Source organism: Phalangium opilio, unplaced genomic scaffold (genome assembly GCF_054372755.1).
Source record: "Phalangium opilio isolate 3A_F unplaced genomic scaffold, DU_Popi_V2 ptg000053l_1, whole genome shotgun sequence".
In the NCBI taxonomy this organism is placed as follows: domain Eukaryota; kingdom Metazoa; phylum Arthropoda; class Arachnida; order Opiliones; family Phalangiidae; genus Phalangium; species Phalangium opilio.
This window is the reverse complement of record NW_028324172.1, coordinates 561,236-586,598: the sequence shown is the minus strand read 5'-3', so window position 1 is coordinate 586,598 and position 25,363 is coordinate 561,236. Positions and strand designations below refer to the sequence as shown.

Genomic DNA, 25,363 nt, shown 5'->3' with positions numbered 1-25,363 from the left:
ATGTCACAATTCAAAAGCCAAATCCCGTCCTGTAGGACACTGCTAACAGCGCTGAGCTCTGATGAACGCGGCCCAGATTTCCACCATGATTACAAAATCTAAGCCTAACTATTTAAAAGTGTACTTAACTTTCGGCTCCCTCTGAACCGTTAATGTCTCTGCATTACAGAGACGAAATCCAAACCCAAGCGTTTACTTTTTGGTTCACTAAGCCTTGTGACAAATTAAAGTTCATTTGACCAATAAAGTAGCGTTCTTCTTGTAATCAATTTAGAAAGGATTATCCTATAAGCAGATGTAGTATAGCTTAAGTAATATATAAACATCCATTTCAAATAATAATATTAAAAAACTTCCTTGGAATATCAAAATGAAACAGAGCTTTAAAGCTACAAAAGTTCTAAATGCATCGTAATTACGAAAAAGACTTCCACATATTCACTTTATATTATGGAAAAAGTGAATATTAAGGTTCTGTAGGATTTCTTAACTGCTAACTCGGCGCACTAGTGTGACAACGGACAGACACACACAGACAAAAAAATAGACTGCTTTTTAACTCTTTTTGTAGTTCACTTTCAAATCATAAATCTTTACTTAATCTCTAGTCTCCCTAAATAAAAAAACATGAAATGTCCTAAACGTATCTCTAATTTTCATTACTACCAATTTATGCAAAACTACTAATGGCTAATTCGAACCAAAAAAAAACCACTCGTACGTCTAAAACAAGGTTCTGGGAAAACCCACTTATGTTTAGTAAGTCGACAGAATTAATTATAATAAAATATTTATTGACTGTGCTCATCAAGTGTCCAATATAAACTGACTACAAAGTAGCTAGCTCCTTTATGAGGAAACCTCGTTATTCGCTATAGGTGGCGCGCACTAGTGGAATAGATCAGGGTATACTAGTGGCGAGACTAACAATATATGATAATGTTATTAAGAGTATATAGCAAGAGCATATTTCAAGTGTATTACGAAAGTATTTAACAGGAGTATATAACATCTTTCATTCTTTAAAAAATTAAGTATTACGAAAACGTTTTGGATTGAAAATATTAGTTCTTGTTCGGGTTGACCTTGGTTGTTGTGTACTTGATGTAAATGTGTAAATGGTGCTCGTGTGCTGGGTATGGCAGATACAGAAATTGTCTTGGGAAATGGGGAAGTTCCCGGAGAAATTCGAGTAGCGCTGTTCGGGTGTTGTCCAGCGTTCTAGCAGTCGTCGTTCAGCGTCTGAGCAGTCGTCGTTCAGCGTCTGAGCAGTCGTCGTTCAGCGTCTGAGCAGTCGTCGTGCCAGAAGGACTCAAAGTCCTAATGTTTGATATTGATGTTGTACGTGGCGGTTCGAGTTTACGCGGTGTAATTACAACCACTATTTGCTATTGGTCTGGTCTTGACGTTTGAAGTATAGTAGGAGATCGGATCTGTGTTGCTGGAATCGGAGAATGAGTTTGAGTTGTTAAGACTGAAGTTTGATTTTGCAAGGGTCGTGGTGTTGGAGATGTGTTCTGCGTTGCCGAGGTCGGTGAATTAATTTGAGTTGTTGAAATTTAAGTTTGTTTTTGTATGGGTGGTGGTAATCTTCATAGTCTGACTCTTGAAGTGGTTCGGTAAGTATTGGCCGCAGGATTGGGTAGATTGGTTAAAGTTTGCCGCAAATGCTTAAAACAATTGCCCTCCACCTGTTGTACTTCTTGTGCCGTGTTGGGTTCAGCGTAGTCGCTTTGAGGTACTGTACTGTGTAGGTGTGTCGGACGTATTTGGTGGCGAGTTCTCCGCCATGTTTTTCCGTCATTTATCTTCAGGATATACGACATGGGCTCATTGCTTCCGTGTAGTACTTCTGCAGGTTTCCATTACCGTGGTCCGACATGGTAATATGCTGGTCTCCCGGCCATTAGGGTTTCAGGTATTGTGCGGTGCGCGTGATTTTGACGTTTAATCATTGGGTTTTTTAAACCAGTAAGGTTTGCGAATATGACAAGTTGAGAAGTGCGTTCGAAGTGTTTGTTTTGTTTATAGTTAACGGTGTTCTGGTACGGCGTCCTTTTAACATCTCGCTGGGTGACGGTAGCTTTCCAATGGGCGTCGAACGATATTCCATAAGAACATACTGTAGGTCACGACCTTCCTGTTGCGCTTTGATTGCCAGGTTTTTTATTGTTTGTATGGTTCGTTCTGTCATACCGTTGCTTTTTAAGAATGATATGCGCTGGATGTTACGTGTTCTACTGCCCATTGTTGGAGTAAACCCTTGAAAAAGTTCGAGTTAAAGGGAGGACCATTATCAGACACCAATTTCTGCGGAGCACCATATCGACAGAATTGTGGATTTAGGAACTTTATTATCGCTTTATCATTAGTGCTTCGTAACTCTTCAACTTCTACGCATTTGGAGTAATAGTCAACTAGAATGATAAAGTTTGTATTATTGATGTGGAAGAGATCCGCACCAACAGTGTGCGAGGGTAGCTGAGGTACATCGTGAGGCGTAAGCGCATAGCGTGTTGGAACGGTCCCTTTTTTTCGGCAAGTTGTACAGTTCTGGACATACTTTGTGATGCCTCTTTTCATTTGTGGCCAGTAGAGATACAGCTTGGCTTTAGATAGGCACGCGGTTATTCCTTGATGAACCGAGTGAATTTGGGTCATGACATCACGGCGGAGCACTTCGAAACGTAAAGCGCATCCCCTCGGTAAATTAGGCCTTCTGATGCATGAAGTTCTTCTTTTATCGCCCAGAACGGCGTTAACTCGCTGTGTAATTTTTCGCATGCAGATCGCTATCCTTCTTTTATGTAGAACAGTATCGTTTGTGCAGGTGGCTCAGATGCGTTAGCGTTGTTGAATTGAGTTTGTTTTCCTTGCAACAGAGCCACACTCCCGGCTCATCGGTTTCTAAGTAGTATGAGTCAATTTCTGTCGTGGATTGAGGAGCACGTGACAACATGACGGCCACTTGTAAATGAGTGCCAGGTATGTAGACCATCGTTATTTGGTATCTGAGCAGGCGAAGAACTAAGCGCTGGATGCTTGTTGAGAGTCTTAAACAATCCAAGGTTTATGATCGGCCTGTACGATTAAGGGGACTCCAATGACATAATAGTGGAATCTTTCGCACGCGTAGACTATGCCTAGAAGTTCACGTTCTATTGGCGCGTAGTTTAGTTGAGTGCGGGTGAAAGAGGTTGAAGCATACTCAACAGGTTTACCATTCTATAGTAGTACTGCACCGACGCCTATTAGGCTGCTTTCTACTGATATTGTCCTGGTGGCTTGCGAATTGTAATAGGCCAGTACTGAGGACGAGGAGATGAGGCGTTTAGGTTTTAGGAAGACAGCTTCCCTCTTTGCATCCCACATGAATGAGACCTCTTTCTTCTGGAGCTCGTGTAGTGGAGCTGTAATTGTTGAGTGTTGGGGCAGGAATTTTACCAAATAATTCACCATGCCAAGGAATCTTGGTAGTGACTTTTTGTATGTTGGGGACGGTATTCATTGAATCGCTTGAACTTTTGTTGGTGAAATTTCGAGGCCTTTGGAGGACAGGATGTTGCCCAAGTATTCTATCTTGTCTACCGCTAGTTGCTGGAAATAATTCTGACGCTGAGGAGAGACCATAAGGTAGCCGGAGGAATCTGTATCGTCCGTAAGGTGTTGCGAATGTACACAAGTAAGAGCTTGGTTCATCCAGCTCTATGTGCCAGAACGCACTTTGCGCGTCCAGGACGGTGTAGATCAGCGTAGATTTGTTGAGCGATAGGCATTGGATAGTAGGGTTTCGTGTGTGACCATCCTTTTGCTTTTTCCACTACTACCATTGGGTGGACCCAATCGGTGAGCTCCGTGACGGGCACTATGATGCCTAACTGTTGCATGCGTTGCAATTCCCGTTGTACTCTTGATTGCACCCACACAATACAATAATGGTTAGCGTCCTTTTTCTACGATGGTAAAAGAAAAACGTTTTAAACCCCATCAAAGGTGATTATGTTAAAGATAAAAAACACTTCTTGTTAAATTGTGAACTAAACTTTATTCATCTGTTTTTATTTAAACATTAGTAATAACTAATATGGATACGACTGGTATCGCGCTTTGTACAAACGCATCTTCACGTAAATAAACTTGTTCACTATACGTAACACAGAAGTGATTTTTTTTATATTTAACGATAGGCTACCTCCTCTGTTTTTTTTATCAAAAGTGATTTTATTTCACATACCAATTATATCTGATGAGAGAATAGTAACTCTACCAACTGAACATACCAGTTTCAGCAACCCTTTATATCTAGATATCACAGTTACCACTTCCACAGTTTACAATTTGAGAGACCATTTCGGGCAGTAGGTTTCCAATTTGAACGACCATTTCGGGCAATAGGTTTCCAATTTGAGCGACCCTTTCGGGCAAGGTTTCCAATTTGAGCGACCCTTTCGGGCAATAGGTTTCCAATTTGAGCGACCCTTTCGGGCAATAGGTTTCCAATTTTTAGCGACCCTTTCGGGCAATAGGTTTCCAATTTGAGCGACCCTTTCGGGCAATAGGTTTCTAATTTGAGCGACCCTTTCGGGCAATAGGTTTCTAATTTGAGCGACCCTTTCGGGCAATAGGTTTCTAATTTGAGCGACCCTTTCGGGCAATAGGTTTCTAATTTGAGCGACCCTTTCGGGCAATAGGTTTCTAATTTGAGCGACCCTTTCGGGTGAGTTCATTTTACAAAGCTCCTAGAGCTAGGATTTCCACCAACCATTAATTACGGCTGATCATACAAAGCTCCGAGAGCTAGGACTTTCACCAACCCTATAGGGTTATAATACAAAGCCTTTACAGCTAGGGTTTTCAACAACTTAAAAAGGTAAAGCTTCTAACCCATCTGGGTTATAAGTTCATTTTACAAAGCTCCTAGAGCTAGGATTTCCATCAACCATCGATTACGGCTGATTTTACAAAGCTCCGAGAGCTAGGATTATCACTAACCCTTTCGGGTTATAATACAAAGCTTCGAGAGCTAGGACTATCACTAACCCTTTCGGGTTATAATACAAAGCTTCGAGAGCTAGGACTATCACTAACCCTTTCGGGTTACAATACAAAGCTTCGAGAGCTAGGACTATCACTAACCCTTCCGAGTTACTATGCAAAGCTTCTACAGCTAGCACTTCAACTCAATTTGGGCAACCCTTTCTATAGCAGTGGCGTAGCGTGACTTTATCCCACCCGAGGCCAACAATAGATTTTATGCCCTCCCTTTTTTCGCAATTATGCTTATTAAGCTCTGTAATAAAGCTGTGATAATGTTTCACTGTTTTCTAAAGGATTAAAATGAAATGTATTTCATTAAATAAACTTTTATTTTGCGTGTTTTTCCCAATGTAAAGTCTTTAGTATGGTGACAATAGTTGATTTATACCTATTGTTCGATTGTCAAGATAAGGAGATTTGTTAATCTCGACTTGGACATTGTAGACTAATACATTTGATCAATTTCAATTCCGAGAATCTTCTCTCAACTCGCATACTTAATGCAGCTTTGATGAATATTATCAGCATTACAATGTTAGCTAACCGCTTTCAAGTTTCGACTAAACAGTACAATCTAATCCCCTAGAATACAGATCCTTTCACCCCCTCACGCTACGCCACTAAATTATGCATTACTTTCAAAGATACCTCTTTCATCATACAAAGCTCCCATAGAGCTAGGATTTCCATCAACCATTGATTACGGCTGACTTTACAAAGCTTCGAGAGCTAGGACTTTCACTAACCCTTTCGGGTTATAATACAAAGCTTCGAGAGCTAGGACTTTCACTAACCCTTTCGGGTTATAATTTAAAGCTTCGAGAGCTAGGACTTTCACTAACCCTTTCGGGTTATAATTTAAAGCTTCGAGAGCTAGGACATTCACAGACCCTTTCGGGTTAAAATACAAAGCTTCGAGAGCTAGGACTTTCACAGACCCTTTCGGGTTATAATACAAAGCTTCGAGAATTAGGACTTTCACAGACCCTTTCGGGTTATAATACAAAGCTTCGAGAGCTAGGACTTTCACAGACCCTTTCGGGTTATAATACAAAGCTTCGAGAGCTAGGATTTCCATCAACCATTGATTACGGCTGACTTTACAAAGCTTCGAGAGCTAGGACTTTAACTAACCCTTTCGGGTTATAATACAAAGCTTCGAGAGCTAGGACTATCACTAACCCTTTCGGGTTATAATACAAAGCTTCGAGAGCTAGGACTATCACTAACCCTTTCGGGTTATAATACAAAGCTTCGAGAGCAAGGACTATCACTAACCCTTTCGGGTTATAATACAAAGCTTCGAGAGCTAGGACTTTCACAGACCCTTTCGGGTTATAATACAAAGATTCGAGAGCTAGGACTTTCACAGACCCTTTCGGGTTATAATACAAAGCTTCGAGAGCTAGGACTTTCACAGACCCTTTCGGGTTATAATACAAAGCTTCGAGAGCTAGGATTTCCATCAACCATTGATTACGGCTGACTTTACAAAGCTTCGAGAGCTAGGACTTTAACTAACCCTTTCGGGTTATAATACAAAGCTTCGAGAGCTAGGACTATCACTAACCCTTTCGGGTTATAATACAAAGCTTCGAGAGCTAGGACTATCACTAACCCTTTCGGGTTATAATACAAAGCTTCGAGAGCTAGGACTATCACTAACCCTTTCGGGTTATAATACAAAGCTTCGAGAGCTAGGACTATCACTAACCCTTTCGGGTTATAATACAAAGCTTCGAGAGCTAGGACTATCACTAACCCTTTCGGGTTATTCTAGAGGGCCGGTAGGCCCTTCTAGATAAGATCCCACACCCTCCCGTAATGTTAAATGAAAATTCACAGATTTTCGCCGATTTTCCCATAGGAATAACATGGGGTTTTTGGTGCTCCTGTACATCGAATCATTTAAAAACTAAAGCGAAGTTACGTTTCGGAATACTTTCAAATTAACAAGTAACTATTCAAGGTGTGCCTTTTTCAAGTTTCATCAAAATTAATTAAGTCTAAGTATGTTAATTTAATTAAAAATGTAAGTACCTCAAAAGATTATTCTACAGCAGACGACGCTAATTGTTCATTACTCTACAGTAGACGACGCTAATTTGCCCTTTCACCGCCTTGAAACTTTAACTTGATATTTTTCAATAAATATAACACTATATTTATTAAAAATTTCTTTGGCGGGTCTATTTTTCGTTTAATTATGTGTCTCGGTTGAAATTATATACTTAAGATACCTTTTTAATTTATATTTTAGATGTTAGTTTCGACCAAGGCTTAAGTTGCCTTACTTAGGCCATGGATTTATAATAGAAGCTTACGCTTCATGGATATTTCATTGTAGCCTTCAGTAAGGCATAAGGATAGATGGATCAGTGTTGGAAATAAGGATTTTTTTTTTAAACTGGACCTGTGGCCTAGGTATTTTTATTAAAACAACTGGCCACGGTGCCACTCACTGTAAACGTACAAGGGCAGTGAACGCAATGTCATGGATAATTGTAATCGTAGAGTGGACTGTAAAAGATACGGATTTGATAGTTTAAAAATCGTGGCAGGATGTTGGTTTTGAAGTTGACTATTAAGCTCGGGTTCTAAAACGAATTGTGAGCCGTATCTTATAAGAATTAGCAGAAGTGTAGAACCATTTTTAACCTCGTCCTAGAAGTGAAAAATTTCGCATTTCAGGCAAAAAATTGTTTTATAATAGATTAATACAAATGCAGACTGAAGGAACAGATATTATATAAAAAAGGACTTGGTTTGCCCAAGCCTGAAAAACAAAACGATAAGAGTTTTTTTCCAGTTGACTGAAGCGCGGATATTTTATTTTTCTATATAATTTTAAAGACAATCTGTATTTTACTACTCTTTAGAATTTAATTCAATCTCCTGATTTTACTGGTAATGGATTTATTTCCTATAAATTAATTGAAATAAAAAATTACTTATCTCAGATTTTTCAACAATTCCATTTTCGTAAAATTTTATCCTGAAAAATCTGAGATAAGTAATTTTTTATTTCAATTAATTTATAGGAAATAAATCCATTACCAGTAAAATCAGGAGATTGAATTAAATTCTAAAGAGTAGTAAAATACGGATTGTCTTTAAAATTATATAGAAAAATAAAATATCCGCGCTTCAGTCAACTGGAAAAAAACTCTTATCGTTTTGTTTTTCAGGCTTGGGCAAACCAAGTCCTTTTTTATATATAATACAAAGCTTCGAGAGCTAGGACTATCACTAACCCTTTCGGGTTATAATACAAAGCTTCGAGAGCTAGGACTTTCACAGACCCTTTCGTGTTATAATACAAAGCTTCGAGAGCTAGGGCTTTCACAGACCCTTTCGGGTTATAATACAAAGCTTCGAGAGCTAGGGCTTTCACAGAGTTATAATACAAAGCTTCGAGAGCTAGGGCTTTCACAGGGTTATAATACAAAGCTTCGAGAGCTAGGGCTTTCACAGGGTTATAATACAAAGCTTCGAGAGCTAGGGCTTTCACAGGGTTATAATACAAAGCTTCGAGAGCTAGGGCTTTCACAGGGTTATAATACAAAGCTTCGAGAGCTAGGGCTTTCACAGGGTTATAATACAAAGCTTCGAGAGCTAGGACTTTCACAGGGTTATAATACAAAGCTTCGAGAACTAGGACGTTCACCAACCATAACGGTATACCAAACTTCTACAGCTATTTCTTTTTAACGAAACATATTCCTTTATGATACGAATAGTACGATTCTCTGTAAGAGGCCTCGAATCTGTCTTGAAAAAGTTTGTTTCCGAACGCAAAATCTAACTGGCAATGATAGTCAGTTGAAATTTTCTCTTCAAGACCCGGCAGAAGAGACATGTTAAAAGAATCAAAGAACTGTTTCAGGGCCGTTTTACTTTTTAAAAAATTTATATTAAAATCTCCGACAACAACTGTCGGAACAGAGGCATCGTATCTTATATCGAATAAAGGATTAAAATCCTCAAATACTGATCTCAAACTCGCTCCGGGCGATTTGTACAACAAAACAACAGTCATCGGTTCATTTTCAATGGAAACATCCAACCAGCAACGTTCCACATGCGAATTTCTGATGGTCTATCGGTTCGCAAACCCTATTATCCAAATCGTTAACTACATTTTCGGGTGTGTCTTTTAAATAAATGGAAGAACCAAACGCAATTCTACGTGCCGTTCTTGGCAGATAAATACCGCCCACTTCCTTAAAGGATGGCACACTAAAATCAGCGGTATCTTTCTTCCACGTTTCAACAAAGCATAATAACTGGGCATTTTTTATTACCGTGTCTGATAAAATATCTTCCAAATGCGCGTTTAAGGACTGCACATTATGAACATAAATGTCCACCTTTTCGTTCAAAAACGGTAATACAATACTCTTTGTATCTCGTAATCTTCGAAGTTCCAATTCTACTTGATTGTTTTTAGGCGCATTTGGAACTTGAAATTTACCCTCAATATACAAACCGGAGGCGTTTCTCGCCCTACTGCAAGCAACATATAAATGAGTTCTCTCTAATTTTTTTCTGGGATTACAATGCACTACTACGGACGAGTATGTATCGCCTTGACTCTTGTGTATCGTAATAGCCTCAGAAATTACCAAAGGAAACTGTCTCCTAGAGACTGAAACATTATTTTGCCTCCATTTTCTACTAAATGCCTTAATAACCTTCTCGACAGGAGTCCAAGTCCTGTTATAGTTACTCTGCTCGTACAATCCAAGACACTTTTGTCTCAAACACTTCCCAACATTAGCATCAGCAAACTCAATCCAAACCCTGAACGGAATTTGTTCCCCGAGCCTATTTTTACCGTACTCTATCTTCCTTAGCCAACCTGTCGCACCATTCGTAAGTCCATCAGACGTATCGACATTGTTAGTCATCATATATCTCGCACCACAAGCGAGTGATAGTTCTTTAGGGAGACCATACGTATCAGACGTTGCTAACGTTTGAATTTGGGAAAGAATGTTACATTTAACTTCGCTACTAAGATCACCATTTACAACATCTACTGAAAATGAAATACACTTTTCCTCACTCATTTTTAATAGAGTCTCTTGGTTAAATTGGTTGACTTCAACGTTAGTAGGGAAAAGATGTATCGCTTCTTTTGGCGGTACACGCTCTCTGTTTACTTCCAAACTTACGAATAAGTCATTATCATCCTGATTCATAGTTCCCACAGCCATTCTATTCAAAGCTTCCGCAAACCTCTTATCATCTTTTTGCCTCATAATTTCTTCAAGCTCACTAAATTGGAATTCCTCCCATATTGGGTTACCAATTAAAGACGCATATGGATTGTCACTATCACTTTGACTTTGAAAAGCGAAATGATCCCAGACGGGTCTAAGTTGGTTAAAATCTCCAACTAAAAGTACAGAGACACCACCAAAATAATCTGGGCAACCCATTATCTCTTGCATTCTCGAGTTAACTCGGTTAAAAACTTTCGCACCAACCATTGATATTTCGTCAATAATTAACAACTTCACTTGACCATACATCAATCTACAATTGTGAAGAGTTTCACTTTCTAATCTGAAAATGTTTCCGGCAAATTGACTGACGGGTAGACAAAAGGTACTATGCAAAGTCGCCCCACCTATATTAAAGGCAGCCTTGCCCGTAGGTGCCCATCGCAGAACTTTAACCTCCGAGGGATTACACCCTGGTTGCTTATTGTAAAATCTAGAAACAGATTCAAATATGGCACTTATCAAAACGCTTTTTCCAACACCAGCGCCTCCTGTAACAAATAGCCGTAAAGGCGTTTCTTTGCACTTTAAATGGTGCAGAACTTCATAAAATATTTCTTTCTGTTTCAAATTCAGCTTTCTAACAAGGGCATTGTATTCTGAATCATTAACTAACGTGACTGATGGAGCAACAGTTTTTTCCGCATTACCATCAAGAATATCTCTGTTAATATTTCCTATTGCCTCTTCCACTGTATTAATTAAAAATTCAGAATCTTCAACAATTAAAGACCTATCTATTTCATTTTGATGTTCCAATTCAGGTTGGATATTAGTAAGATCAGCTTCAATAGCTTCACTTTCGAAATCTCTCACAGCCTGTTCAATAGCTACTTCGTCAATTTCATTATGAAATTCTTTTCTAGATTCTGTTATAATCTCAAGTCTAAGCTCATACTCAGATTTTACATCCTTTGTCAAAATATCTCTACTCTCATCACGCCAAGGCGAGAATAACATGATTTGTTCACGATAAAACTGCTCGGGATCTTTCACTAAATTGAATCTACGATACCGTATAATTTTAGAATGACCACGTTTTCTAAAGAACCCTGAATCATTTTTCAGTTTTAACCATTTACCACATTGAACTTCATCGTTCTCACCGTCATCAATATGACTTTGAGTTTTCGAAACTCTACGACTTCTGGAAAATTCATACCAAGCCGCAAATTGAGCTAACGTTACTGCCTCTAAATCATCTGGCCTTTGAACATAATGGTCTAACATTCCAGAAGTGAAAACATCCAAACTATCTTTGGACGATTGTTCAAGCTCAACTTTGCTTTTGAGAATATGAACACGATTTTCGGGCACATTTGTATTAACATAAATACAAGCCCGACTACACCTGGAGACTGGAATTTGTAAAGCACTATAAGCCGCTTCCTGCGCGCTTACCTCGTGCGCGTTCAAAAACTGATTAGCTATCACCTTCAACTTTTGCTTCACCGTGCATTTATCTGACTGCGCTCGTTTAGCAGCTTCACGCAGAAGCATTGACATACCACGCTGAGATTTCCCTATATAAGACACGATATACATAACCAGAGCGTAAGGATCAAGAACAAACTGAATGTCCATATTCGCTTGCCAGAGGCGCAAAGTGCACGGGTTGTACGGATTAACCCTAGTATCTTTAGGGTGTCTTTTCAATAAAACCACTTTTCTTTTGAGGTCATACGTAATGGCTTTAATATAATCATCTTCAGTTATACGCAACTTTTCCAACAACTCCTCAAAACTATCTACCCACAATTCTTTTTCTTTCGATTGCAAAAGCTCACGCAATTTCTTGGCATTGTTCTTACACTTAAGTTCTTCGTCAAGATTACCCGGTTCTCTTAAACTCGGATCATAAATAATAGTTCTTGGCATGGGAGGAAATGGAATTCCAAAACGACAAACTGAACTATTATTAACCTTCTTCCTACACGTTGTCGTGTGTTTATGCATTTGCAATGACGTTAACAAATCCCCATTATCATCGTTCAATTTCCCAGCGCAAGAAATAACTTTATCAATATATTCCTCTACCTCTTTAACATTTGACAAGTCACCTTTAAGCTTCGGCGCATCTTTAATCCAAATCAACCCATGTTGATGAGGAGAGCCTCTTTGCTGTATTTCAACCCTGAAGTAATTATCTTCAATAACACCAAGAGGGCCTAGCTTTTGCAGAGCTTTAAGAAGAGCCCGTAAACGGTGGTCAAAATATCTAGCACAAGTAACAGGATCATCCTGAATCAACTTTGCCTTTTCCGAAAAACTTAAATTGCCAATATCATCATTCGCTTAGCGATCCTGACCCGAAGTCACTCTCAGTATGTTCAAAAGCTCAGACCATTTGCCTTCCGCAGCTGAAAACGTTATAAAAAAGGTAGCCGTACCAAGCTGCCTAATCATAGCCATTAACTCTTTCAGCCTATGCTGCCAATATGAAGGCGAGGACTGCAAATTTTCTAATACTCTAAAACCATCATCCTGCTTAACAATTGAATCGAGTGCACCAGCAGACGATAAAAACCCAGCAGTGTAGTTTGAGCCATCTTTTCTCTTGGTTTTTCTCATACAAACTTGTATGGAATCTCTAACTTTCATAGTTTCCAACTTAACAAAAGTGTAAAACAATTTAGACGGATTTTTGGCACAACGCCTATCAATATTACGAAGCTCCCACTTAGCAATGTCCCCAAAACTACCTTTAACCTTAAGGTCTCTCTTCTGATCCACATAAATACTGGGGAATGACAATTCCTCCGCGTCCTCGTCATAGAGTAAAGACATTGGCGTTTGACCTTCACCAGGAGCAAACTTAACATGCATGGTATTAGTAGGTAGGAAATCAGACAATGACACTAACAACGTGTCTTGATTCCCTACTGGGAATGAATTAACTTCGTTAGATTAATTCCAAATTTCATCGCTATCATTCTCATTCTCTACATTCATTGACCCTTGTGGGGTTTCACTTAATGTATCACCATGGTTTAACTGACGGTCATTTTCGTCAACAATAAATTCAAGTTCTTCTCGAATTGGATCTAATATATCGCTCCTAACGGTTATCCCATGCTTAATATACAACGGTGTTTTCACCAAAACCTTAAGAGCTTCGTGCATTTTTTCGGCCTAACAGTTTCATACAAATAGGGTGTATTATATTGCATTCTCCTCATAAACTCAATTTGAATAGTATCTGTTTCACGAGGTAACCGTGGTAATACTGACACTGTAGACTCTACATTTATAGGAACGTTGACCACGTTTCCCTTAATCCCCCTTTGTTGATCACAACCTAACCTTCTTATTTGCATAAAAGGTATTCTTGGTGAAATCATTCTTTCCTCCAAATTTGACTAATAAACTAGTTCAACCGGAATTTCAGGAAACTCAAATCCATTTTCTTTGGAAAACTTGGGTATTTCGTTTTTCCTTACAGCTTTATTACAAGCACTGCTTAAAAATACTCTGTCACTCAGCTCAAGACGGTAAATACCAGGGACAGCCCAAAACACCGCAGACTTAACTAAGCTACCAGATGCTTTAAAGTAAGATTTGAACAGCCTTCACATGGCAACGTTGGACCTTCTTTTATGGTATTAAAATACGTCTGCTCTATAACTAAAGGATTTGCCCTCCTTTCTGCCACAGACAATCTGTTTCTAGAACGTTCAGAGTTCCTAAACTCGACATTTGCACGACTTTCAGCCATAGCCGACTGGTTTCTTCTTGGCGTTTACTAGCCTTACTCATCTGATTACTAGCACGTTCTGCTTCAACGTACTCTAAATCTTGGCGTTTTCTAGCCATACCCAACTGATTTCTCACACGTTCTGCTTCAACGTACTCTGAATCTTTTACCTTTACTAGCATTACTCATCTGATTACTAGCACGTTCTGCTTCAACGTACTTTAAATCTTTGCGTTTATTAGCCTTACTTAATTGATCCTTAACTCTTTCTCCTGCTCTATAACATTCATCAAGCCTTTTCATTCGCTTGGTAAGTACACCAACCTGATTTTCCCTTTCACGATATGACTCATTCTCTCGCTTCTTTGCCATAGATCGCGCCTCCTTCATTCTAAACTCTTCATTTTGTCTCAAAATTCTCATTCTCTCTAACGGATACACATTGCCATGAGACGTAGAAGGTAATTGTTCATCGTTCGCTACCATTATAGAACTAACCGATTTATTATTAACCAAATTCATAGGTTCGTCGGTAGTAATTACCCCGACCCTTACAGAGCTTTCACCTGAACTTACGTCTAATACATTATCCTTAGTACTACCGTGGCCAACAGGCGACTCAATAGAACTAACAAACAAATTAAGACTAGAAGTACTAGAAGCTTCACCTTCAGCCTTAGCTTTTTTCTGAGCTGCTAAAATTCTTCTCCTTTCATTTTCTCTCTTCTTAAACTCAGGGTCTGACCTTTTTGCCCTCATTCTTTCCCTCGCTTTACGCTTTCGCATTTCATCTTTACTCTCAACATTATCTTCCTCCATTCTATATAAAAAACGTCAAATACTCACTTAAATTCACAGTACTTCCAACTTTCAACAACAATAATTCCAACTTTCATTAACAATAATTTACTAGTAGTTTTATTGACAACCTACTAGCATAGAAATTCTTATAAAGAATAGCTCCGGAGGATTAAAAAGATCTATTTACAACTAGGTGGGCGTATCAACCCTGCCGTCTCGTTAAATTTCAAAAATATTTTTTATATTTTTGGTCTACAGATAGATGATTTTTAGTCAAACAAACAAGAAGCATAAACACATCAGTGGAAGCTTTACTAATATTTAATTCATATAAAACAATTTTGCTTACAATATAACGTCTACAAATAGCTTCAAAATGTCTTTTTTAACGCTGGCTAACAGTTTGCACAGTTTCGCAAAGCAATCTTGTAACTAAAATTCATATAATTTTTTTAATAAAGAAAGTCCATTTTGGCCCGAGAAACAGGCTAAAAGAGCAATGGCCTAATAGCCCAGGACTTTTAGGGTTTGACCTAGAACATTTGAACATAAAGATGACAAGTTGGGAAAACCAAAATATTACCTCTCCGAGTCAAGACGACTACTTACAAACTTATTTACCCAGATATGGAAATGTTTCTAAGTTAAAATTTATGAAATATTAAAGCGATATACTAAGAATAGCAAATATACTGTAAATCAGACGACATTTTACATCCAATAATGATATACTTGTACACATTAAAATCATCCGATGGGGGAAAAACGGGAAATGAAGAGATAAAACTTTGGAGGGATATTACCTTTACGTGTCTGTAAAGGCCCAATTTTCTACTCCTCAACTGTATGCCCTCTATGTTCAAAGCCATATTCAGAACAGGGTTGCCATGTAAACACTATCCTCTCGTTTCACCTCAACGATTTTCTTAGTTTCTCAACATGACTGTTAACGTTACATAACGCCAAAGCTTATTTGTGGCTACACACACTGAAAGTAAATGCGTACCATAAAAAGCATGAAAACACTAAGCTATAATCCGATTACGATCAGACCTTTCACTGGTCTGGGCTGCGTTCAGCAGAGCTCACCAAAAAAGACAGCGGATTTTGGTAATGTTTACCGGTGAGCTCTGTCGTCATAGCTTTTCTCCGGTCATCGGCGTTTTATAAATGACGCTAGCGCAATATAGCGTGCAAGGTACCAAGGCTTAACAAAAATTGTATGATAACATATTTATAGAGATAGATAACAACTTTTATAATTAAAATTAGAAACTAATCTATCTCTTAAAATTCTCGCGTGATCAACTGGTTTCACGCCAATTAAATAGCTATTGTCTCATAGACCTATTTGTATTTATTCCTCCATGGTTTTTTCGCCAAGCTGAGAAATACGCGTTTTACGTCACGTTATCCAAATAGCCGACTATTTTCTTTGAAGACCGCGCTAGCTAAGCGCCAAGCACCGTGACGTCAAAATTCAAAAACAAAATCCCATTATGTAGGACACTGCTAACAGCGCTGGGCTCTGCTGAACGCGGCCCAGATTTCCACCATGATTATAATATCTAAGCCTAAAGTGTATTTAACTTTCGGCTCACTCTGAACCGTTAATGTCTCTGCATTACAGAAACGTAATCCAAATCCAAGCGTTTACTTTTTGGCTCACTAGGCCTATTGACAAATAAAAGTTCATTTGAGCAACATAGTAGCGTTGCGCTTGTATTCACTTTAGAAATGATTATGCTATAAACAGATGTAGTATAGCTTAAGTAATATATAAACATCCATTTTAAATAATAATATTAAACAAAATCTTTGGAATATCAAAATGAAATAGAGCTTTAAAGCTACAAAAGTACTAAATGCATCATAATTACGAAAAATATTTCCACATATTCACTTTATATTAAGGATAAAGGGAATATTATGGTTCTGTAGGATTCCTTTACACATCAAAACAAAACGAACTTCTAACGCAGCACACTACTGTAACAACGGACGGACACACACACAGACAAAAACATAGACTGCTTTTTAACTCTTTCCGTATTAATTTTGAATTGAGAAACAAGATTATCTTAAATATTAAAATAAATATAATTAATATTTAATATTTTCTTCGTTAGTTATTCGCCTTATTGAACGTTACATCGTTTTAAAAAAGAACAATTAAACATTCTTGAGAGACTTGACTAATATTGTCGTTTGAAATGAAGCATACACCGGTTGCTTCGCCTTACTCAAATAGGTAGTATATAAGGGTGTCGAACTACAGTTAAAAGCAAGATCAACCGCAATTGCGAAAACCTAGCGTGGACAACCCACCCTAGGGAGGCTAGACGTTTCTCGTAACCCTAGCTGATCGCTGCGAATGTCTTAAACCAAACGATGACGATGGAGTAGAAGCCAGGTGTGCAGACTGGTGTCCATGTGGGATGGACAAAAACAAAGACCAGAAGATGGTGGTGATTAGAAGCCAGTATGTACAGACTGGTGTCCATGTGGGATGGTTGAAGACCAAAAGATGTTGGTGATTAGAAGCCAGTAAGTACACACTAGTGTCCGTGTGGGATGGACAAAGACCAGAAGATGGTGGTGTGAGTACTCAAGTAGAGGAGCCATTTCCGTGACTGTGAAAGCAGTTCGGAAATGGCGAACACGTTTGCTCCGATTTGGAAACTGCGAACGCGGTCACGTGGGTGTAACAACAGACACTTAGACACACAGACACACAGACACACAGACACGTCGAAATTAGAACCTCTCCGTTACATACGTCACTCGGAGAGGTAAAAAGCAAGGAAATGACTGTGGTTACGCAGATTATAAATAGGGATTTCAAGGGTGAACTAGAAAAGTTAATGTCCGAGCTACCCGACCCCCCCCCCCAAAGCCCAATTTTCTTGGGTATCCGGGGCTCCCTAGTGGACAAGCGTAATAGAGCTATCTTAGAAGCTTTTGTGTGACGTCACACATGCTATTTGCCCATAGAACCAAAGTGGTACCAAACATGGCCGCCCGCTGCCAAAGCTAAGCCCGTGACGTTTTACCTAGGCACTGACGTCACAACTGAGATAGCTCTATTAAATAAAAAAAACTTGAATATCATACTGAGGCATAGAACTATTTTGGTGTCGAGGAAATGCCGCGTATTTTTAACTTTTACTTTCACTTTTGAGTCTTGGAACTCTTGCGAGAATTCTCATCGCCCCGAATTTTTCAGGGTACCCGGGTGGTACCCGACCCCCCTAAAAATATTTTTTCAGGGTGTCCTGTGAATTTTCTTGGGTGTCACAGGCTCCCTGATACCCCCTATTTACAAGTCTGCTACTCAATAAAGAAATATCGAAAAAATTTATGTATCGGTAATTTATTTGGCATTTCAAGCAGTCATTTTCCAAGAAGGTGCCGAAACTATCAGTAGCACGTCTTTAATATTTAAGTATGATGTTTAGACGGTCTTCAACAATATTTTTACCAATTTTTTATAATTTTTGCAGAATATACTGTATCCAAAGACATTCCCGGGGCCATTTTCCAACATGGCGGCCAAACTATCTCCTCGTTGACTTCAATATTTTACTATGAGATTCACACCGCTCTGATTTTAGTACCTATCAATTTTCATAATTTTCCAACAACATGGTGAAATATTTTGTACCTAGCATTCACGGCGGCCATTTTGCAATATGGCGACCAAACTATGGAACACAGAGCTGTAAAATTTTGCCATGATGTTCATGTGGTTTCAGTCATAATGTATACCAATTTTAATAATTTTTGAAGAAGAACGTGGAATACATTGTAGCTGGCATTCCCAGCGGCCATTTTCCAAGATGGCGGCGAAAGCTCGCGCTCTACAGCAGGGGACTTTTAGTATATTTTTTGTTGGGTCAAAAACAACATATGTACCAATTTTCATCTTTATGTTCAAATGTTCTAGGTCAAGCTCATTTTTGGCATATCTGTCCTGGCCTATAAATTTTTTAGATTCACACAGAAACGATTAAAGTTATTCGGTTTTCCATTGTCTGCTAGCAATCACCATTATGGAGCAATATTAAAGCGAGTTATTATTAAAATAAATAAGATTTCTAATGACATTTTCGTTTTCACTCCAGTGACATTACTCCAAAGAAAATGACAATGGAAAAAGGCTTTTTTCGCTATTTTTTGGGAGATAAGGCACGTAAAATAAAAACACAAGTTAAAACAATCACGGAGTATGGACGGAAGAATATAATCTTTGACCTTTTTGCATTGTGTTGCATTATACATTTTGTCGTTGATTTCCCGTATTAGGAAAGACCAACCGTTTACGGTCATTTGAAAGAGAGCCTGCGCTTGTCATTTATCCCAAAATTAACTTCACTACATTGAATTTAGTAACTAACGATATCAATAAAAAGCACTCGTCTCTACCCCCTACCGTATTTCAGACAGTCACACACTTGAAACTTCATTTTATCATTTATAGCAAATCAAATATACAATTCTGTTTTAAATAACTAACGGTATCAATACTCGTTCTATATTAACTTTGAAACAAGAATGAACACTTCAAAGCTACGAGCCGATAACGATTAGCCCTTTCACTGATCTAATTGCTACCATGATGCTGTCTTCTATTATAAGATCTAAATCTGATTATTTAAACGTGTATTTAACTCTCGGCTCACTCTGAACCGTTAATGTTCGTGAACTAGTCGAATAGGCCTACCGGACAACTTGCGCGGACGACTTGACACGGTAAAAGGTTATAATTAGCCTGGACGCGGTTGTGGTGTCTGACGACAAGAAAGCGAACTTGGTTAACTAAACATAAACAATTTATTTAACTAATGGTAAAAACTAAGCGAAGTGCCCGGACGGCGACTACAAAACCAAATCCAATTTTGATATTAAGTTATCTGATTATATAGTACGAACAAAAAATTAATTCTAAAAATGTACACTAAACAAACAAACGATAAAAAATAGGTTTACAAAATTGGTATCTTTTTTATGTAATATCATTTTTTCCGATCGGAACATTCTCCCGGCCTTGATACGTTAGTAGCAAACTTTCAGGGCTCATCTTCATGGTCGAACGGTAGAAGGCATAGCTTGACGATGGGTCGTTTGATTTCACCTTTGGTGGTCCGTAAGGTAACGACCCGAGTATAGCCGTCTTGTCCCGGAAAAATTTCGATCACTCTGGCCAAAGGCCAATTTCCGGGTGAGGTAACGTCTGATTTGACCAAGACCATGTCCCCAACTTCGATATTGCGTTGCGGTTTCATCCATTTGGGTCGTTGTTGAAGTCTAGTTACGTACTCCCGAAGCCAGCGTTTATGGACATCCTGCTTTAGCTTCTGGAGTAGCTGCCATCGGTTAAGTCGGTTCATAGGTAGGTGAGATAAGTCAGGATCCGGTATTGCTTGAAGAGATTCTCCAATTAGGAAGTGACCTGGAGTGAGAACATTAAGATCGGTGGGATCCGATGAAAGCGGAGTTAACGGTCTTGAATTTAGGCAACCCTCTATCTGTGTGACTACGGTTGAGAACTCTTCGTAGGTCAGTCTGGTGTTACCAATGACTCGATGTAGGTGGTATTTTACCGACTTGACGCCGGCCTCCCATAGTCCGCCAAAATGTGGGGCTCCGGCAGGGTTAAAATGCCATGTTATGCCCTGTGCGGAAAGATGATCTGCGACAGCTGCATTGTGTGGATTTGACTGAATTAGTTTCATAAATTCCTTTAGTTCCTTGGCGGCCCCAACGAAGGTCGTTCCACAGTCGCTATATATATCGCTAGGCTTCCCACGTCTTGAAGTGAATCGGCGCAATGCTGCCAGAAAGGCTTCGGTGGTTTGTGATGAGACAATTTCAAGATGTAGTGCCTTCGTCACGAAGCATACAAAGAGGGATAAGTAAGCCTTGTAGGATGTCTTGCTTCTCGGAGTGATTGGACGTAGATAAAAGGGTCCTGCGTAGTCAACGCCAGTTCTCGCAAATGCTCGGCAGTATTGAACTCGAGCCCTTGGTAGATCACCCATCATCTGGTTAGCGGTGGCGGCACGATATCTGGTGCAGACTGCACATTTCCGAATTTGGTGTCTTACTGCATCTCTTCCTCGAATGATCCAATACTTTAATGATAGGATGCTCTGAACCATCTGAGTACCAGCATGCAGATTTTGGGTATGGGCCTCTTGAATGACCATCTCCGTAAATTTGTGATGTCTCGGTAGCAGAATTGGACGCTTTGTGGCTGTATCGAGATCTGCGTGTTTAAGTCTTCCTCCTACACGGAGGACCCCGATGGAATCCAAGACAGGATGTAGACATAGTAGTTTGCTTCGCTTCGGCAACGGATTACTCTGGCGTAAGGACTCTATCTCTTCCGGAAACATGTAGGCTTGGACTATCTTTACTAATGTGAGCAACGCGTTCTCTAATTCCATGCTTGTCAAGGGACCAGAAAGTATTACGGCTTTGAAGTTGGGGTCTTGTCTCTTCCGGTAACTGTTCAGGCCATTATGTTTGAAACGAAGTATCCATGCTGTTATGCGTCGTAGTCGCAGAAGCGTAGAGAACCGTGTAAAGATGTCGTTATCAACAATTATTCTTGTGGTCATAATGACGATTTTTTCATCTTCTTCGATGGCTGTGGCATTCGTCTTGGAATCCGAAATGGATGGAGTTGGCCACGGCTCCCGACTGGATAGCCATAGAGGTCCCTTCCACCAGAGTTTATGGTTTAGTAGCTCGGGCACTGATACTCCTCTGGAGGCTGCATCAGCTGGATTCTCAAGTCCGGGAACATGATGCCAGTGTGATACCGGAATTATCTCTTGAATTCTTGAAACCCGGTTTGCGACAAACGTCTTCCATCGACGTGGACAAGAGGACAGCCAACATAATACGATGGTCGAATCTGTCCAAGCTTTAACTTGATTGAAGTTCAGATTTAAGGACTCTTGAACTGTTTCCATGAGATCCGCAAGGAGCAATGCACCACAGAGCTCCATCCTCGGGATTGATATTGCTTTATTTGCCGGAGCCACTCTTGTCTTTGCTGTGAGTAATGAAATGTGGACATTTCCAGCTTGATCGACCGATCTCAGATATACCACTCCAGCGTATGCGTTCTCGGATGCATCCGAAAATCCGTGAAGTTCGAGAACGGATATCTCAGGTAAAGAATGCATCCATCGGTCTATTCGAAGATCTTGAATGTTTATAATGGAATTCTTGAAATCCGCCCATAATGTTTGAACTCCTACGGAAGTTTCGGCATCCCAATCGATTTTCTCCTTCCATACATCCTGCATCAAGATTTTCGTGCGAATAATGATGGGGGCAAGCCAACCCATGGGATCGAAGATCTTCGATATTTCGGAAAGTAGAGTCCTCTTCGTAAGAGGTAACTGACAGGGCGCAGTTTGTACTTTGAACAGGAACTGATCTTTCCTCGTATCCCAGTAAAGTCCGAGTGTCTTGACAAGAGCATCGTCATCCATCGCTAGTATGTTCTTGGAATCTTGTAACTCAGGCGGTACTTCTGTTAAACAATCAGGGTCGTTTGAGGCAAATTTACTGAGTCGGAAACCGGCACCATCGCACAGTGAGCGAATCTGGTATATAGCGATCTTGGTTTGTGTTGCGGTTTGTCCTCCGCTCATTACATCGTCCATGTAAAAATCCCTTTTGATAATCGCAGCTCCCAACGGATGTTCATGTAACCCCGTGTCGCCCAGCTCCTGCAATACTCGAGTTGCCAAGAAGGGTGCCGAGGCTGTTCCATAGGTTACAGTGTTCAATTGGAATTCTTGAACAGGAGCCTTGGGTGTCGACCGCCACAGTATGCATTGCAGATTTCGTTGTTCTGGGACTACTAGTATCTGGCGGTACATTTTCATGATGTCAGCGACAAAGGCAATACGATGTATTCTGAACCGCATGACAATGGCATATAGCGAATCTTGGACCACTGGACCCACGAGTTGCGCGTCGTTGAAGGAGAATCCAGAGGTGGTCTTAGAAGATGCATCGAAGACCACTCGGAATTTACAGGTTTGGTTCCAATCTTTCATTACATAGTGATGAGGAATATAGACTCTTGCAGACTTCTTTTGGTTCTCTGGCAAGATCTTCGACATATGTCCCAACTCTTCGTACTGTTCCATGAATCCTTCGTATAAGGCTTTCAACTCCGGGCGTGCGTCGATCTTCCTTTCAATTTGGTAGAATCTTCTCAGGGCTATCTCGCGCGAAGATCCAAGAGGAATCGTTGGCTCTTTCATTGGTATGCGTACCACGAATCTTCCGGCTGGATCTCGGTAATGGAACTTTAGAAAATCCTCCTCGCAAGCTTTTTCTTCCGGCGTCATGACTTGTGTCTTTGGCACTTGTTCAATCGCCCAAAATTGATTCAGGGTTTCTTCGAGTGTGAGAGTATGATGAAGGTGTACTCTAGGTTGGTCAATGCTCGTCGGCCCGGAAACCAGCCATCCTAGCTTGGAATTGATCGCATCCGGAGAAAAGGCATCCTTGATTCGTTTACCATTTAAAAGGAGTTTGAAAAATACGTCAGCACCCAACAGTACATCAATGTCGCCAGGGATGTTAAACTCGGGATCCGCCAGTCGCAGCTTCCTGAGATGAGGCCAATTGCTTGTATCATATTTTCGTAAAGGTAGCTGACATGTGATTTTCTTCAATACATAAGCGTTGACGCAAAACCTTTCTGACGTTGTGTCCTCGAAGAATGGTTTGAAATGAACCTGAGTAAGTCCTCTAGCTCGACCGAGTTGCGTCGCACCTAGGCCTACTACTTCCGTCTGGACTTTCTTTCGTGCGAGGCCCAGTCTCGCCATGCACGCTTCGGAGATGCACGATACAGTCGATCCGCCATCCAATAGAGCTCGAACTTGAAGGGCTGTCTCTTGCGCAGTTTTTACTTTGATTACAGCGGTAGCTAGTATGGAATCATCCCTTGCACAGGCGGCGTCCTGGACATGAAAATTCTGCGCCTGGCTTGGTTGTTGTCTATCGGACTCTTTTGTATTGGATGGTTGACTACTTGACTCTTTGTCTGGTTTCTCAACTTCCACGTGAAGAAGGGAGTGATGCTTTTTATCGCAGGTCTTGCAGTATTTTTCCAGTGGACATTCTTTCACTCTATGTCCCGTCCGAAGGCAGTTGAAACAAAGGTTCGATTGCTGTACTAATGATCGTCTTTCGTGGACCTTCATAGCGGACAGTCTTGGGCATCGGAAATTGAAATGATTGGCGGAACAGAACGAACATTTACCATCTGAGGACGATGCTCCAGTTCTGGTGTGCAAGGTCACTGGGTTCCTTGTGACGTGAGGATTGCGACCGGATGATGATGCCGCCAAGGAGCGCGCTCTTTGTTCAATAAATTCCAGCAGATCGCTTGATTTTGGTATCTCTGTGTTCTTGAGACTAAGTTCCCATTGCTCCTTAGAGGACGGATCTAACTTCTGGGTTAGAAGGAACACCAGAACGGCATCCCATTTATTCGCTATCGGAAGAGTGTCGAGAGCTCTGGTACATTCCATCGCCGCATCCACGATCGATCGTAAGGCATTTGAGTTGCTGGTTGGTATCATGGGCAGCGAGCAGAATCGTCTCATAATGGCAAAGTAGAGTTCTCTGTTGTTTTCGAACCTCTTGGTGACCGTATCCCAAGCAATGGTGTAATTGGCATCAGAAATGGTGAGTGATTTGATTAGATTTACGGCGTTTCCGGTTAAACTTGACTTGAGATAGGTAAATTTCTGGGCATCTGATAATTCTTGATTGTTGTGGATGGCAGTGAGGTACATGTCCCGGAATGATATCCAATTATGTATTTCTCCCGCGAACGTTGGGAGGTTGATTTTAGGTAATTTGATCTCCGAATGTGACCCTACAGACAACTGACGTGTCGAGATTGGAACCATAGTGGCTAGCATAGACTTTAGTGCGCATTTCAAATTCGTATACAACGTGAATAAGTCATCCCATTTCTGTTCGTGTAGGCCAGCATTTTCAGCGTCCAACGAGACCACCTTGACATGCGCATCATCTATGACTTGCCACGACTTGTCCACTTCTTCCAGAAAAAATTCCAATTGCTGTTGATTAAGAGGCGTCTTGGCATGTGTTTGAACTCTTTTGCTGATGTTGTTCAGACCCAATTCGCCTTTATTCCGTTCCGCAGTGGCTTTCTCCAGAGCGGTTACTGGCATTGTGAACGTCCGCAGTGGTGATCAACCCAACGACCAGCTTTCCACGTAATTAAGCCGACTCTGACGATCCGGCTCGACGGACCATAACTGTTCGTGAACTAGTCGAATAGGCCTACCGGACAACTTGCGCGGACGACTTGACACGGTAAAAGGTTATAATTAGCCTGGACGCGGTTGTGGTGTCTGACGACAAGAAAGCGAACTTGGTTAACTAAACATAAACAATTTATTTAACTAATGGTAAAAACTAAGCGAAGTGCCCGGACGGCGACTACAAAACCAAATCCAATTTTGATATT

At 40.3% G+C, this 25,363-nt stretch overlaps 1 protein-coding gene across 1 annotated transcript; it reads right to left on the bottom strand.

Annotated features, from left to right (window-relative positions):
• Positions 1-19,889: 19,889 nt before the first annotated feature.
• LOC149672236 (uncharacterized) lies at positions 19,890-25,064 on the bottom strand. Its single transcript, XM_089840137.1, has one exon. It carries the CDS (start codon positions 25,062-25,064, stop codon positions 19,890-19,892), a length of 5,175 nt encoding a protein of 1,724 aa, XP_089696263.1.
• Between the last annotated feature and the right edge of the window lie 299 nt (positions 25,065-25,363).

What these genes read in the sequence shown, in the direction of transcription:
- LOC149672236 (XM_089840137.1), bottom strand. Translation starts at nt 25,064, where the DNA reads ATGCCAGTAACCGCTCTGGAGAAAGCCACTGCGGAACGGAATAAAGGC.